Source organism: Leucoraja erinacea, chromosome 2 (genome assembly GCF_028641065.1).
Source record: "Leucoraja erinacea ecotype New England chromosome 2, Leri_hhj_1, whole genome shotgun sequence".
NCBI classification, from domain to species: domain Eukaryota; kingdom Metazoa; phylum Chordata; class Chondrichthyes; order Rajiformes; family Rajidae; genus Leucoraja; species Leucoraja erinaceus.
The window spans coordinates 125,372,827-125,390,230 of NC_073378.1; the positions used below are offsets into that span (position 1 = coordinate 125,372,827).

The 17,404-nt window shown below is 43.7% G+C and overlaps 1 protein-coding gene across 6 annotated transcripts in view; it reads right to left on the reverse strand.

Annotated features, from left to right (window-relative positions):
• The window catches only part of LOC129715250 (enhancer of polycomb homolog 1-like), a 175,197-nt gene that overhangs the window by 58,631 nt on the left and 99,162 nt on the right, over nt 1-17,404 (reverse strand). For all 6 annotated transcript variants that reach the window (XR_008726467.1, XM_055665133.1, XM_055665139.1 and 3 more), the window contains one exon: nt 7,991-8,150. Coding sequence is in view for 5 of the 6 variants with exons in the window: in XM_055665133.1 (XP_055521108.1) it covers nt 7,991-8,150 (160 nt within the window). In the remaining variant the exon portion in view is untranslated. The remainder of the gene's footprint in view (nt 1-7,990; nt 8,151-17,404) is intronic.

A 17,404-nucleotide genomic window follows, 5' to 3' on the forward strand; every position in this document is an offset into this window, starting at 1 on the left:
AGCTTCCAACCAGATTGTACATGAAATAGAGGGATTGCAACAAAGGTTGGCCCTATAATGGGTTTCTCATACGAGGAGAGATTAACCTAGTCTTCAATTCAGAAAAATAAGAGATGATTTCAATGAAACGTAAAATTAATTCTTGTGGTTTAACTGGGCAAATGCAGGAACAGTGGTTCCCCTGATCTTGGCATCAGGGGCTACAATCTTAAAGGATTCGGTGATCAAGAATGAAATGAGAAATACCCAAAATATTGTGGGCCATTTAGTGTAGAGATACAGCATGGAAACAGGCCCTTCAGCCCACTGAGATTGTGCCATATTTATTGGTTACAGACATATAGAATAGGTTACAGACAAAATGGAAAATTACATGCCTCTGTGTGATTCTTTTTTAATACAGCGTGTCAAAGTGCTGTTCACTTCCAAGTATTTGCTAGATCTCAGTCCCATTACTCAATTAATGAAATTGGATTGCTCGCATTGCAATTCTTAAGTATTGCAACTTTGACCAAATGTGAATAAAACATTGTTCTTTGAGATTTAGATTTCTTCTCTGAATGGCAGATGAATTTAATGAACTGAAGTAAAGATATTGAACCATTAAATTGGTGGAAAGAGGTGGTGAGACAGCAGAGCAGGGAGTGTACAAAGCCACAATTGACAGTAAGAAGCAGCAGGTGATAGGGGAGGGAGCCCCACGGTCACCAAGCCCGTCCTGTCAGTAGCCCGAAGGGGCTATAATGTGAGCCGCAACAACAGCCATGTTACCGGACCACAAGGTGGGTGAAAAAGGGTCATTGGTGCACCCTGCAAGTAGGTGCAAGCAGGGGTGGCATCGGCAGGTCCTTCTGCTATATATGAAATCTGTTATAAAGAGGTCCATTAAAATGAGGGTTTACTGTATTAAGCAGCAGCTGATGGAATGAAGAGGAAAGAATGATGTGGATAAATTAGCTTGATGATAAGAAAAAGGATATAGTGGATGGATGTTTTTAGATTTAATAGGGGATTTGCACTGGCTTTCATGATAGCCAGTTTTGGATCTATGATCCTCTGTATCTATATCTATATCTATATATATATATATTTCTAAAACTTGTAAGTCTGTCTGCGTGCATGTCTGTGTGCGAGTGAGTCCCCTGCTGAAGTCCTGCCTCCCCGTTCTCTGCCCCTACCTCACTAATCTCTTCAACTACTCATTGTCCCAAGGAATTGTCCCCTCCGCTTTCAAAACTGCTGCTGAGACACCAATCTTAAAGAAACCTGGTCTTCATCCCTCCTCTCTCATTAACTACCGCCCAATCTCAAACCTCCCCTTTCTTTCAAAAACCCTGGAGCGTATCGTTGCGTCGCAACTTAATTCCCACCTCCTTGCGTATAACCTACTTGAACCCCTTCAATCTGGCTTTCGCCCCCTCCATAGCACAGAAACTGCTCTCCTCAAAGTCCTCAACGACCTCCTCACCTCTGCTGACACTGGTTCCCTCAACATCCTCATCCTCCTCGACCTGAGCGCAGCCTTCGATACAGTGAACCATAACATCCTGCTCACCAGACTCAAAGACCTCCGCATTGAAGGCTCTGCACTCAGCTGGCTCCGTTCCTACCTTTCCAACAGATCCCACTTCATCTCTCTACACAACCACACCTCTGCTATAGCCACAGTCACTCAAGGCGTTCCCCAAGGCTCCGTACTCGGCCCCCTCCTCTTCATCATCTACACCTTCCCCCTTGGTCAGATACTCCGCCACTTCAACCTGGACTTCCACTGCTACGCTGATGATACCCAGATCTACCTCGGCACCAAATCCCCCCACAACCCCCAGCCCTCTCCCATATCAACTCCTGTTTGTCAGCTATAAAAACCTGGATGCAACATAATTTCCTCAAACTCAACAGTGATAAGACAGAATTCCTCCTCATAGACTCCAAAGCCACACTCAGCAAAATCAATAACCCCACTCTCATCATCGACGGCACCACTGTCTCCCCATCTCCCCAGGCCCACTACCTTGGCGTGATCTTTGATTCCACCCTCTCCCATGAGCCTCACATCCACCATGTAATTAAAACCCCCTTCTTTCATCTCCGCAACATCGCCAAACTCAGACCCTCTCACACCTCCCGCTGCTGAAAGACTCATCCATGCCTTCATCTCCTCCCGACTGGACTACTGCAACTCACTTCTCCTTGGCATCAGCTCCACCTACATCAACCGACTCCAACTGGTCCAGAACGCAGCCGCCGGACTCATTACACACACCAAATCCTGGCATCACATCACTCCAGTCCTCAAACAACTTCACTGGCTTCCCATCTCCCACCGGATCAACTACAAAATCCTGATCCTCACCTACAAAGCCCTCCACCATCTGGCCCCCCCATATCTCACTGACCTCCTCTCCCCCTACCAACCTTCATGGTCCCTCAGATCCACATCAGCCGGTCTCCTCTCCATCCACAAGTCCAACCTCCGCAGTTTTGGGGACAGAGCCTTCTGCAGGGCAGCTCCCAGGCTCTGGAACTCCATCCACCAACTGATCCGCAATTCTGTGTCCCTCACCATCTTCCAGTCCCACCTCAAGACCCATCTCTTCACCTCTGCCTATCCTTAGCCCCACGTCCCCCTCCCTTTTCATCTGTGCATTAATTGCCTCATATTGTGTTTTGTATTGAATTCTGTCTTTACTTTGTGTACTATTCATGTCTCTACTATTTATTTCATTCCCCTTACATGTTTTTCCTCTACCTGCTAAATTTTTGTAAGGTGTCCTTGAGACTCTTGAAAGACGCCCATAAATAAAATGTATTATTATTATTATAATTACGGCAAATCGGAATACGATAGCGCTACAATTGTTGGATCACCTTACTCACCATTGTCCTGTGGTGTGGTGTATCAAGTTTCGTTCAGATTGATGGCATATTTTACAAGTTATTCACATTTTGAACTTTACAAAATCCAGTTTGTGAAAAATCAGTTCAAATTGCAGTGGCAGTTAGCAGCTATGATGTCACAATAGGATATCATTTATATAAATTGCCGACTTAACATTTCACTGTAAAAAATCCAATTGCACTTGCTGGCCCTGCCCCTGCCCCTTACAATGTTGCAAATCCCAGGACACTGAGTCCTGGCAGCAAGCGCAATTGGATTTTTTAAAGTGAAAAGCCAATTTTTTAAAGTTTAAAAAGAGGGAGGGTGAAGTGGAGGGGGAGGGAGTGCTGGGAAACAAGAGGATATGAACCGGCTCTGTGCAGTTGGGGGCTATGGGTGAGTGAGTGGAATATTGCATTGGGGGAAACTGGTGAATGGTGGAACATTGGTTTGGGGAACGAACGGGTTGCATTGGGGGACCAGGCCTCCCGTGGGGGCTATGGGTGAGTGGTGGAATATTACGTTGCGGGAATGGGTTGCGTTGGGGGGCCAGGCCTCCCGTATGACAGGGACCCAACGGGTCCCACTTGGTCTAGTTTCTTAATAAATGTAGTTAAGGTGACAGGAGCTCTGCTGTAAATATTGCAACAAATCTGATACCATGTAGACAAAGGAAGATTGCTATAGACTTTAGAACAGGTTGAAGCCATGGTTAAAAAAGCATAGCACTGCAGAAATTATAATATATAATTAGAATATAAATGCATTATGGGAAGACTAACATTTCTATGAAAAACATAATAAAAAAAATATGAGGCCCATATAAACATTTTTTTAAGTCACAGGCCAGGATAAAAAAGCTGGAGCATTGCAGCAAGTTATCTATCTATGTTTATAAGTAGAGGCATAATACAAAAAGACAAGACCCACGCTAAAAACTTAATACATCTTTACAGAGTATAGATGACCCTTTTTAGATGGAAACTGATGGATAGAATTTAGCAGGACATGAACATGGCGATTTCTAATGGAAAAGTTAAGACTCTCTCACGCCATTTAAATGATGTTCTACTCCAATAACTAATTTTTTTGTCTCATACTGACAGATCTTCAAGTCAACAAAACAGAAAAATTCTGAATTAGTACTTTAGTTCCATGCATTACATAATAGACAATGAAACTTTCAAGATAATGATTACTTTAAAAAAGCTGTGCACCAACCACAAATTGAATGACAAGATTAGTAGTGATAACACCAACTTATTTTACAGCGGCGAACTTTTCTTTTTGCGTGATCTTTGCTTCAAGTTATTTTTAAGGTTTTGTTCAATTACATAAATTATTGGAAAACACCGATTGTAATCGTACGGGTTCATCTAACGAACGTGATTGTTCACAGATCACATCTTGAAATAAAATACAAAGATTTCTATTCTGCCCTTCGAGCCAGCACTGTCATTCAATAGTCCATAGTCAGATTTATTTGTCACATACACAATGAAGTGCAGTGAAATGAACTTGCCAGCAGCGGTACAATAAAAAAAGAACACACAATACACAATCAAAAATTAACACAAAAACATCCTCCAAGGAGGCACAACACTTAGTCAGTCCTTCTCCATTTTCCCCGTGGTCGGGACCATAAACCTCCGCAGTCGCCTCTGCGGGCGGCCAGATGTACAGTCAAGGTAAGTCCCGAATCGGTGCTTCCCTACTGGAGACGGCAGCTTGAAGATGACGTAGGCCGCAGGCCAGTGGTGGGAGCTCTTCTCCAGGGATTCCCGGCGTGGGATCCTGCTCCGGATGGTAAGTCACCACCGCGCTCGCGACTAGAAGCACCGCAGAAGCTTCAAGCTGATGTAGGCCGCGGGTCGGCTGTCGGAGCTCTTCTCCTCCGAGGATCCCCAACGAGGGATCCCAGGCTCCGGGCCCGTCTCCGGGAAAGGCCGCACCAATCCTTAGTGTTAGGCCGCGAGGGAGGCGACATGGAAATAGTCGCCTCTCTGTGGAGGAAGCGACCGAAAATGGTTTTCCCCCTTACCCCCCTCACCACCCCACACACAAGGCACACCGAGAAACATTAAAAACACACATTTGGACATAACAAAAAAAAACAAACAAAAAAAAAAAATCATGGCTGATCATCCATAATCAGTTCCTGCTCTCTCCCCTAATCCCTTGATTTCTTTAGCCCTACGAGCTAAATCTAACTCTTTTGAAAACATCCAGTGAATTGGCCTTCCACAGATTCACAACTCTCTGGGTGAGAAAGTTTTTCCTTATCTCAGTCCTAAATGGCCTACCCCTTATTCGTTCCATGACAAAGCCCATGGATGCAGTGAAATTAGTAATCAGGGTGCAGTGTTTTCAGTCAAGCTCAAAAGTCGTGACTTCACAACGGCTCCAATCTTCTAACATTCAAATAAATCATTACTATTTTTTGAAAACACATGAAAAATTATATTCACTTTATACACAATACAGAAATAAGACTTGGAACTAACTGATCAAAGCAGTACAGGTGCACAACCTTTTATCTGGAGTTCCGGAAACCGAAAAGCTCCGAAAACTGGACATTTTTTCCAGGATGTCGTCTGCACACCAAAGCTCGCGCTTGGCGCCAAACTTGACCCGAAACGGCCCATGGTCAACCCAGGTCTGTACTACTGTAGCGGCTGCCTCCTCCCCAGAGACCGGGGAGACACTTAAACATCTGTAAATCATTGCTTAAATGTTACCCGTCAGTTAGTTTGGAGGGCTTTTATGTGAAGGGGGGAGGGGTGAAGAGGGAAACTTTAATTCTTAGTCCCCTACCTGGTCGGAGAGGCGGGGAGCGGGCAATGCCTTACCGGGACGCTGTGCAGTAAGCTCCGGAGCGCTGTGGCCGCCGACTCCCAACATCGCAGAGCTTGGGCTGCGGGTGTCCGGCCGCGGGCCGCGCTGGATTTGGAGCGCCGCGCAGCCGGACGCCCGCAGCCCCCAGCTCCGCGATGTTGGGAGTCGGCGGCCACAGCGCTCTGGAGTTCATCCGAGTGAATAAACATTTCCTCATTTTAGACCGAAACAGTTTACCGCTTATTCTGAAATGGATTTCCCTGCCTCTAGACTCCTCAGGTGAAGCATTCTCTCAATTTTCAAACTCTAGAAAATACAATCCCAGACTAATCAATTTCTTAAATTGCAAATTCAATACTTCCTGGAACCAGTTCAGTAAATCTTCGTTACCTCCATAACTAGTAAATGTTTTTAGGTAAAGAATAGTGTAAAATATTCCGTATCTAGTCTCACCATGACACTGTACAATTACAGTAAGTCCTTGTTACTCGTGAGATAAAACTTTCATTATAAAGGCTGAAATACCATTAGGCCTAAGTACTTACAACACCTGCATACTGACCTTCAATGGCGTGTACAAGTTGTCTCAGTCCTCGGGTCATTATTGAGTAACACAGCAAGCAGTGCTGCTGCCTTATAAATCCAACACCCCGGAGATATCTTGATTTTCAGTGCAGTCTGATGTTTATACTTCATAACTGAATTTTGACAATTGTCTGTATGCTTCCCTCGTTTGTTGGTTTCTTCGTTAATCGGTTATTGTAAATATGTTAAGAGAGAACTAATTGGGGATTGATGTGATTGTTTCAAGATCCAACACAGACTTGATAAGCAAAAGTCTGTCATGAGAAAATTGAAAATGAAGGCGGTCATTTAGTTCATAAGCTCACAAGTTCATTAGTGATTGGAGCAGAATTAGGCCATTTGGCCCATCAAGTCTACTCCGCCATTAAATAATTTCCCTCTGAACCACATTCTCCTTGCTTCGCCCCATAACCCCCGACAAACCCCCGACACCTGTACCAACAAGAACCTAACTATCTCCGCATTAACAATATCCTTTGACTTGGCTTCCACAGCTTTCTTTGGTAATGAACTCCACAGTTTCCCACCCTCTGATTAACTATATTCCTCATCTCCTTCCTAAAATAACTTCCTTTAATTGAGTCCTGGGGCGCCTTGTAGAGGGTCTCCAGCAGCAGTCTCCACCCGGCGCGGCCTGCGGACTTTGGGAGCTGCAGACTCCGGTAGGAGGGGGCCGACTCTGTGTCCACGCCGCTGAGGACGTCCCGCAGCCCCGACGTCAGACTTTTAACACCCCGGCGTGCGGTCCTGAACATCGGGCCGCCCATAGCGGCAACTGCGGAGGGCTTGGGGAGGCCCTGACCACGGGGAAGAGGGGGGGAAGAAGACTGCCTTTGGTGCCTTCCCACCCAGTTGGGAACTCTGATTCTGCTGTGTGGGGATGTTTTATGTCAAACTCTATAGTGTGTTGTGTCCTGTTGATTTTTATTGTATGGCTGTATGGAAATTCATTTCACTGTGCCATCAGGCACACGTGACAATTAAATCTATCTTGAATCTTGACCAGTGCCTTATTGAGCCTCAGCAATACATCCCTGTTTTTTTGCATTCTAGTCCTCGTGTTTGCCTCAGGCACAGCACCTTATCAAAGGCTTTCTGAAAATCCAGGTAAACAACTCCTTTGTCCATCCTATTTACTTACTTGAAGAATTCCAACAGATTCGTCAGGAAAATCTCCTCTTCACAAAATCAGCCTATTTTATCAAATCTTACTGAAGTCAGGCTAACCGGCCTATAGTTTCCATTCTTCTGCTTTGCTCTCCTCTTGTACAGCAGGGCAATATTTGCAATTTTCCAATCGGCTGGAACCATTCCTGACTCGTAATTTTTGAAAGATCACTATTATGGCCATTTAGGACAGAGAGAATTCCTTCCTCCCAGAGGTAGTAAATTTCTTAAATTTTCTACAAAAGATCTGTGGTGTTTAAATTACTCATCTTAATCAAGCCTGTTTGATATTAAAAGATAAGGATGCCGTTTCAGTTTGAAGATCAGCCATTTCAGAAATACACAATCAGCAGATTCAATAACCTTATACTGAATCGACAGAGCAAAATATGAAGGAAAGCAACTTGAAGACGTGTGACTGTGTATATCTGGACGACAAATTTACATATTTGCCAGGTTTCAATCGTTATTACAACTCTCTAACCTACACAGATAAATGTACATTTTTTATTTAATACTCACGCTGTATGTGAATAAGCTGCTTTGGCATCTTGAACTCCCCACTGTAGACAGATTCATAGTAGGCAATGTTGCTTTCCGCCTCTGGAACAGGAATAACCATGTTATCCCGTTTCTCTCCATAGACCTGTTGTGCTGAAATAGCCCGCTGAAGATGATGTTCCTGAAGAGGATAAAAAAAAGTTTTAATATGCGACATATCTCACCAATTCTAATTCAGAATTTTTCAAAGTTAAAATTTGAACTAGCATTTAAAACATTCAGCAGGTGGGGGGGGGGGGCGCATGGTGGAGAAAAGGAGAAATAATTAAAATATATGTCCACTGATTTTCCAGCAACTGGTGGTCTAGCACAGACTTTAATATGAACAAAATTACGACAGCTCACCTGAAATCCCCCTTCCCCCCCCCCCCCCCCCCCCCCCCCCCCCCCCCCCCCCCCCCCGAAAATGCAGTGCCTAGGCTGGGGCAGGTGGCCAATCTTGACTTCATTGGGACCAAAATCTCCTCTTCACAAAATCAGCCTATTTTATCATGAACACCAGCCCAGCTGTGTTCGCTCAGGCAACTTCTGCTGCAGATCAGCAGGTTGAATTTTCTCCTTGTGGCTGAGGCACTGGAACTCTGGCCCAGTGGTAGTTGGCAAATGTGTTCCCATGGCAGAGCTCCAAGGCCGACTCCTCAGCGGTACCTCTCCAGTACCTTCGGACTCCTCAAAGTGGCCATAACCTCTGTTGGTCCGGCAAAATGAAAACACACACACAATGTGATTTCATAGAAACACTGCCACCTTATCCACCATATCGAGATATGACACAGTAAATCTACTTCCACTGATTTAACTGAGAGTGTTACACATCCAGCAGAGGTCACTGAACAGTAACCGGGAATGAGAAAGGCAAACATGTTCCTTATGTAACACAACAACAAATCCAATTCTGTTAACCCTTTCAGAATTCACACCATACAGCATGCAAAAGAAATGCAAATCTTGAAAAACGGAACTGCCTTTCTTGGATGCTCATCACCTTATCGTGCTGAATTAGTATCATGGTTATCCAGCTTAGAAAGAGGCTCACTAGACCAAGTTGTCTGTGCCGACCAAGTTGTCTACCTGAGCCAGCCCCATTTCCTTCTAAAGCGGACATTCTGATTAAGCTGATTTTTTATTAAACATAAATGCAAAACATCGAGTGATGAACTTCCTAAACACATTTAGATAGGTATACAGATAGGAACGTTTGAGGAATAGTGGCAAAACACAAGCAAACTGAACTAGTTTGGGTAGATATCTTGGTCAGCATTGACAGGTTTGGTCAAAGTGCTTGCTTACCTGCTATTTAATGCTACAACTCCATCTCAGTTTATTTAGCACTTTGTTTATATACCCACAATTGAAGCATAAGCTTCTCAAAGGCATTTGGTCTCATTGATTCATAGTTAGACAGCATGGAACATGTAATTTGGTCCATTAAGCAGTCATTTATACTAAACCTACACTAATGCCATTTTATTTTCCGCACATGGTCATCAAACCTTTTACTTTTATGACTGCAAATCAACTCATGAATTTATGTATTGTTACATAAAGATCATAATATCTTTAGTTACGTGCTGGCTAGAATCATATATAATGGATTTAGACATCCTGCAGTAATATTCAATGTAAACATGAAATCAATGCATATTTAAGTCTTAATGCAATACTGTCAGAATTATCCTATTACAGATAATCACACACAAATATTCCTGTCCTGCTGAGTTACTCCAGCATTTTGTGTCTACCTTTGATTTAAACCAGCATCTGCAGTTCTTTCCACACAGAATTGAGGGAATCATTTTTCATTCAAATAGCAATGGAGGCTGGGATTACACTACTTGGAGAAAGGAAAACAAATCTATCCATTTAATAAATACCCGCCCAAGCACTTGAACACAATTATAACTTCTAAGATTATGAGCCGGGTCTGGGATGTAGGATCAAATTGAAAATAGCTTCTTTCTATGCCATGCGTTTCTATGATTCAAAATATTTAAGAAGCACATAGATGACGTTTTATAGGAAGAGGTTTAGATGCTTTAGTCCAGGCACCAACTTGTGAAAAGTCAATTAGCAGAGAGGTTGCAGACAAATATATGCCCAAGAACATCATGTAATTGAGATGAAGTAATCAAGATTATCAAAGAGAGAAAATATGCAAAACAAATAAGAAAATTGAAGACTTATCTCTCCAAGGTCCTGTTGATGCAATCACCAGTCATAAATCCATTCTGTCAACTAATGAGGCCCCATCAAATCTTTCAGGGACATTTTTAATATTCATAACATCATAAGATTATGAGGAATAGGAACATAATTAGGACATTTGGCCCATCTACTCCTCCATTCAATAATCATGGCTGATCTATCTCCCTCCCGACCCCTCCTGCCTTCTCCCCATAACCTCTGACACTTGTATTAATCAAGAATCTATCCATCTCTGCCTTAAAAATATCTACTGACTTGGCCTCTACAGCCTTCTGTGGAACAGAATTACACATGTCCACCCTCTGACTAAAGAATCAGTTCAAATTCTATTTTGTGGAAAATATCAAAAAATAGTAAATGTAGGTCCCATTGGGATTCCGTGAATAGTTCCATAATTTCCAGCTCTTTTGCAGCCCACAAACAACATTTATTTATTCTACCAATCTACCATGGCTGCAGAGTATACTGCCAGAAAAGGCACGGTAATTACACTCAAATCTGCTTCATGCTGATTCGTTCCAGCTGTCTCAGTTTTCAAGTTGGACGATTTGTCGGAACACAACTGCCATTCTTCCAAGGCATACAAATGCTTGTGCTGCATGCTGCTGTGCTGGCGATCTAGCAAGAACCCTTGCCTCTGCTGGCACTCTTGCAGCAATTGCCCATTACTTCGTTTTGGGAGGCTGTTAGGAGCAAGAAAGATTTAAGAAAGAACTGCAGATGCTGGAAAAATCGAAGGTAGACAAAAATGGCTGGAGAAACTCAGCAGGTGAGGCACCATCTACGGAGAGAAGAAATTGGTGACGTTCCGGTCTGAAGAAGGGTCTCGACCCAAAACGTCGCAATTCCTTCTCTCCATAGATGCTGCCTCACCCGCTCAGTTTCTCCAGCATTTTCTGTCTACCTCGGAGCAAGAAAGAGCTGGGACAAGCAGTTTGCGATGATTATTCCAGCACACATTTGTAACTACCAGCAATAAAGGAAGCAGGCATCACCGCAAGATCCTCTGCAGGTCATGTCATTCTAGAAATGATCCCACACTCCAATAATAAAAGGCATTAGAAAATGTGCTTTTTGAACATTCACTTAAAGGCACTGCAAATTCTTCTCTCGAACACCTAAACAATCAAGAGACCTACGTCGGACTCCCATTCATTGACTACAGTTTTGCTTTTAACAGCATCATTCGGCAGTGACACAGCGATAGGACTTCAATTTCCTTCCACATTCCAAAGATGTGTAGGTTTGTAGATTATTGGTTTCTGCAAACTTCTCTAAATTAAAACAAAATCAACTAATTTCCAAGGCTCCAAGACCTAGGACTTAGCACCCCCCCACCTCCGCTGCAAATGGATTCTATCCTAAAGACCACAATCAGCAAGGTGACAAAATTCTACCACGATGATTTTCAAAGCCAGCACTCTGCAAGGTTGCAAGGCGGGAGATGACAAGTGGGGAGGAGGGGATAGAGGGAGAGGAGTAGGGAGGGAAGAGGGGTTATGGAGGGAGGGACGGGTGAGTGACTGAGGGTAGGGGAAGAGAGGGTGGGGGAAGAGAGGGAGGGAGTGGGGGAGGGGAGGGGGAAGAAGAGAGAGGGTGAAGAGGAGGGGGAGCAAGTGCTAGGGAATGGAAGAGGAAAGGGGTAGGAATCAGGATGGTGAGGTAATGGAGATGGGGAGGGGGAGGAGGAGAGGGATGGGGCATGGGGAGGGAGCAGAGGGGGGCTGGTGGAGAGTGGGGAGAGGGAGGATAATGGAGGAGGGGAATAGGGGACTGAAAAGGGAGAGTGAGATGAGTTCACATTGATCTTATATTTTGCAGGCGATTGCCATTTTGAACATTTAAAAACGTCGCAGTCGCACTCCCACTTGCTGGCCGCATCTGTGCAGCTGGGAGAGGATTGCCATGACTCGCGTCACAACGGGGATCTCTGCCACACAATGGGAACCCGTCGCCTGCGCCTGGGTCATTGGTGGAATATTGACAGGCCCAACGGGTCTGCACCTGGTCTAGTACAACTTAAAACTGGAAAGGATAGCCTTGGATGAATAAAGTATGGAAGAAGCTGTCATTTTCAAAAGTGCATGACAGGTTGTTAAAGTTATCATAGAGATTAGTAAAAAAAGTAGAATTTTTAAATATTTCACATTCAAGTTCAAATTTATAATTAAGGTACAGTGATTTTTGAGTTACCATGCAGCCATACAATTAAAAGAACACAATACACGATAGAACTTAACATAAACATCCACCACAGTGTTCACTGTGATAGAAGGCAATAAAGTCTTCCTCATTTTTGTTCACCGTGTTTGGGGCCTTGTCCCTCCGTAGTCGCCGCTAAAACGTCGGGATGATCGAAGTTCCAACATCGGGACGGATGGGACACATCCCATCCGGCCACTTCCTTACCGGAGAAAGCGTTTTCTCGGTTAAAGGCCTCAGGCAGGCCATCGGTCGGAGCTCTTCACTGACGCTCCACGCTTGCTGCTAGAAGGTCCGCAGACAGCGGCTTCACGATGTTAAAGTCAGCAGGCCGGTGGTCAGAGCCTGTCTTCTGGCTCCGCGAGGTTAAAGTCCACGCTGCGCTGGCTGCTGAAGCTCTGGGCTGTCTCCGGGTAAGGCCGCACCAATCCAAGTTGTTAGGCCACGAGGGAGGCAAACATGCAACTAGGAGAAAAATTCGCATTTCCACCGAGGTGACTGGAGACAGTTTCTCCCTATCTCCCTCTCCCCCCCCCCTCCCCGCACCACCACCACCACCCCCACATAAAAACATACCGAGAAACATGAGCACATACATTTTAGACATACTAAAAAAACAAAAAAAATCGAAATGACTGAGGCTGCGCCACCCGATGACGTCTAACACACTTGGGGAAATCCAATAATTGTCTTAAATGGTCCAAAACAAATTAGAAATTGACATTTCAACTTAAGTTGAGTAGACCATTCATCGCAGTGATTCTAAACATTTTATGCATTCAATGCATTTTATAAATTATATTATGTATACCTCCTGGAGTCAGAAAATCCAGAGAAAGCAGAGGTTAATAAATTAATCTGCAGAACCATTTTTGATCCAGCACAAAAATAACACAAGGTTACAACCTCCTAACGCATTGTAAAAAGGATGAACAGTGATGAAAGGAGCAGTCTAATTACCAAATGGATGTCTAATCTGGCATCCTCCCAACTGTTTTCCATGCAAATCTATTCACTCCATGTATGAATGAACAGCAGAGTACAAGACACAGCAAATATCATAGGAACCATAAATACTCTAGCAGCAATACTGATGACTTGTGCCCTAGAAGTACCAACATGTCCACCCAACATAATCCATAATGGTAAATCTGTTTTTTAATGACCAATTTGGAAAATTGTTGAGGAATATCTTGTTCAGAAAAGGCAAAATAATTCCAATGTGGTTACATACTGCTCAATCTGTCTACTATCAATTGTTTGCAAAATAAAGGAAGCCACCACCAGCAATGTTATCAAGAAACAGTAACCAATAACCTACTTATAGATGAGCAGTTTGACTTTCACCTAGACCATTCAAATCAGACATCTTAATTTGGACCGAAAATGACAACCAAAGGTTTTTTTTACATAAAGATTTTTGGACAAGGAAGCAGAGGATATGGAGATATGGCAGAAAAGATTAAAGATTAATTCAATTGAAAACTCCTGTATTGGATGAATGATGATTGCGACCACCTACCGACCTGGGTACACATGGAAAAGGCGAGTTCACGTCTCCCGTTGCGGTCTGTCCTATGCTCCCAACCCCCCCTTCCTATAACACCTGTGGGTGCAGGCCCAATTGCGTCCCTCTCGCTCAAGATATGGAGTCAACTCAGGAAAAACTTAGGTATACAAGGCCCTTCCATCTTGACCCCACTGCTTAAAAATCACATCTTTAAACCTTCAAGTACAGACCACGCATTCAAAACCTGGCATAGCAACGGTATCAGTAGTATCAAAAACCTATACAAGGATGGCATCTTTTCGTCCTTTGCGGAGCTCTCGTCCAACTATAGCCTCCCAAACTCCCACCTTTTTCGTTTTTTCCAGATTAGGGATTTTGTGAAGAAGACATTCCCCCATTTCCCAAACCGCCCCCCCTGAAACCCTGACCGATACCATCTTAGCTCTAGATCCGAACCGGAAGAAATGCATCTCTGTTTTGTATAACTTGTTAGGGTCGGTTATATTGAAACCTCATACCTCATTAAAAGCTGCGTGGGAGGGTGAGCTGAATACGAAACTAACAGACCAGCAATGGGACTATGCCTTGGATTTGATCCATTCTTCCTCCATATGTGCCCGTCATGGCCTAATCCAATGCAAAGTCCTTCACAAAGTCCACTACACAAATACAAGATTATCTAGAATTTACCCCGCTGTTAGGGACACCTGCAACAGATGTAATCAATCTCCTGCCAACCATAACCATATGTTTTGGTCTTGCCCTAAGCTAGCAGCCTTTTGGAGGAGTGCTTTCGACTTGATAAGCAGAGCCTACGGCCACACTATTCCTCCAAACCCACTGTCAGCCATTTTCGGCACCCCTCCCAACACCAACCTCTCTGTTGCGGTGAAACGGGTCCTAGCTTTTACAACCTTGTTAGCCCGGAGACTGATCTTGCTTAACTGGAGGCTCACCTGTCCCCCGACACACGCCCGCTGGATTAAGGAGGTGCTTTACAATTTAAAGCTTGAAAAACTTAGGTTCTCTCTCAAAGGCTCTACCAAGACATTCCTAGATACATGGAACCCTTTCTTGGAACTTGTTAACTCTCTCAACTTGTCCCCGGACTCGGAAGAGGACTGAGTGCTCTCCACCATTGTACTGCTCTACTGCAGCTGCTCTCCCCTTAACCACCCCCCCTCCCCACACTTATTTATTTAATTACTTACTTATTTACTCTTATTAGTGAACAAAAGTTTTTTTTGTTTTTTTAGTACTTTCTGTTTCGTTTATCTTACCATATTTGTGTGTATGTGTACGTATGTGAGTGTTGTTTGTCCCCGTTTGGTTCCGACCTGATTCGGGTGGGTTGAAGGTGGGTAAGGGTAAGGGCTTTGAGTGTCGCTTACATACTGTTGCACAATTATGCCTCGAGTGTCACTGTCTGTTATCATTGTATGTATGCAAATTGCTGTGAAATGCAAATAAAAAGATTTAAATTTAAAAAAAAGATTAATTCAATTGTTACTAAATGATAATCCAGCAGAGAGGAGGCACGTGGCTTACCCATGCTTCACCTCTGCTCTCACTTGCCTGAATTTATTCCCAAAACTGGAATGGGCATTTTGTAAACATCTTACCATCATTTTTTGAGAGGCAGGATTGCTATGGTGTAAAGTAATTAAAATAAATCCAGATACAACGTGAATAAATCCCACCGCAACATCCGTGGTGACAAACCCAGCTCTAGTGGTTATTAGACCAAGTGCGGACCTGTTGGGCCCGTTCCAACGCAATATTCCACCACTCGCCCATAGCCCCCAACTACGCAGATGCGGCTGATGGGTTACCGTTGTGACGAGAGTCACGGCAACCCTCGCCAAACTGCACAGGTGCGGCCTGCGATGTTTTTAAAATTTAAAATGGCAATAACTTGTAAAATATAAGATCAATGTAAACGCATCTCACTTTCCCTCTTCAGTCCCTTATTCCCCTCCTCCATTATGCTCCCTATCCCCATCAACCACCGCTGCTTCCTCCGCTCACCCCCTCCCGCCCCTCACCCCCTCTTCCATTACCTCGCCATCCCTCTTCCTTTTTTTTCCACTTACATTTTTATTGATTTTTCACAGAAATATAAACAAAACAGTGCAACACCATCACCATAAATAAAACAAAATAAGAAAAACAACAATCAAAATAAAATTTAAAAAAAAGATAGGGGGGAAAAAAGTAAATAAATAAAAAAAATTGAGTAAGACAGTGTGGTTCACTTACCTAATTTTAAAAAAACTTTACATTAATTTGTTATCTGGGGATATTTCAATATTCACACAAACATACCATCTAGTTCTATATAACACAATCTTCCTATATCTAACTCTGCATTTATCCAATTGGTGTCATGACTCAAATAAACGGTCCATTTTTTCCAGATCTTCTCAAATGAATTCTCCTGGACTCTCAAGGAATATGTCAGTTTCTCCATATTAAAGATGTCTCGCACAACTTCTAACCACTGTTCCTGTTTTGGACTTTTTTCATCAAACCACTGCCTGGTAATGGCCTTCTTACTTGCTGCAAAACACTTTAATCAAATATGTATCTTCTATCTTTACTATATCTTCAATGTGCCCCAGATACATCACAGGGCAGGTATTTGGGATTTTATAACCCAAGGTATTTTTAACAACTGCGTTAACATTTTCTCAATATGGCCTTATCTTTACAGTTCTAGAAAATATGCGAGTGGTCTGTCTCCGTACTCCCACACAGCCTCCAACAGTGTTGTTGGATAGCAAGTTGTCTGCTTTTTATTTTGGGTGTTATAAAAAAAGCGAGTTAGAATCTTCCAGCAAAATTCTCTCCATACTAGTGAGCTTGTGGATGTACATTGTGTTTCATACATTTGATAACATTCTTCTTCTGTTATTTGAGTTTTTAAATTCTGCTTCCCATTTTGCTTTTATGTAGAGCGTTGATTCTCCCCCGCTTCCCACCAGAGCTTGGTAGAAAGCAGAAATGACCCGAGACCCCTTCTGTTTGTATGCATCCACAATCACCTTGATCACGTTATTTGAAGTTTCATCTAGTTCTGGGCTTATCTCTTTTGTAAAGTAGTCTCTTAATTGCAAGTATCTAAAAAAATCTGTTTTCGAGACCATACTTCGACTTTAAATCAATTTATTCAACTCGCCAATTTCCGAAACATTTTCTGAACTCACCCCCTCTTCCATTACCTCGCCATCCCTCTTCCTACCCCTATCCTCCTCCATTCCCTCTCATCCCCCCAGCACTCGCTCCCCCTCTTGACCTTCCCGCTTCTTCATCCCTGCCCCAGTCCCTCCCTCATCTCTCCTTTCCTCTACCCTCAGTCCCTCCCTCCATCCATAACCACTCTCCCCTCCCTACCCCCCTCCTCACCTCCCGTGTGTGTGGGGGAGAGGGTGTGTATGGCGGAGGTGGTTGTAGGGTAT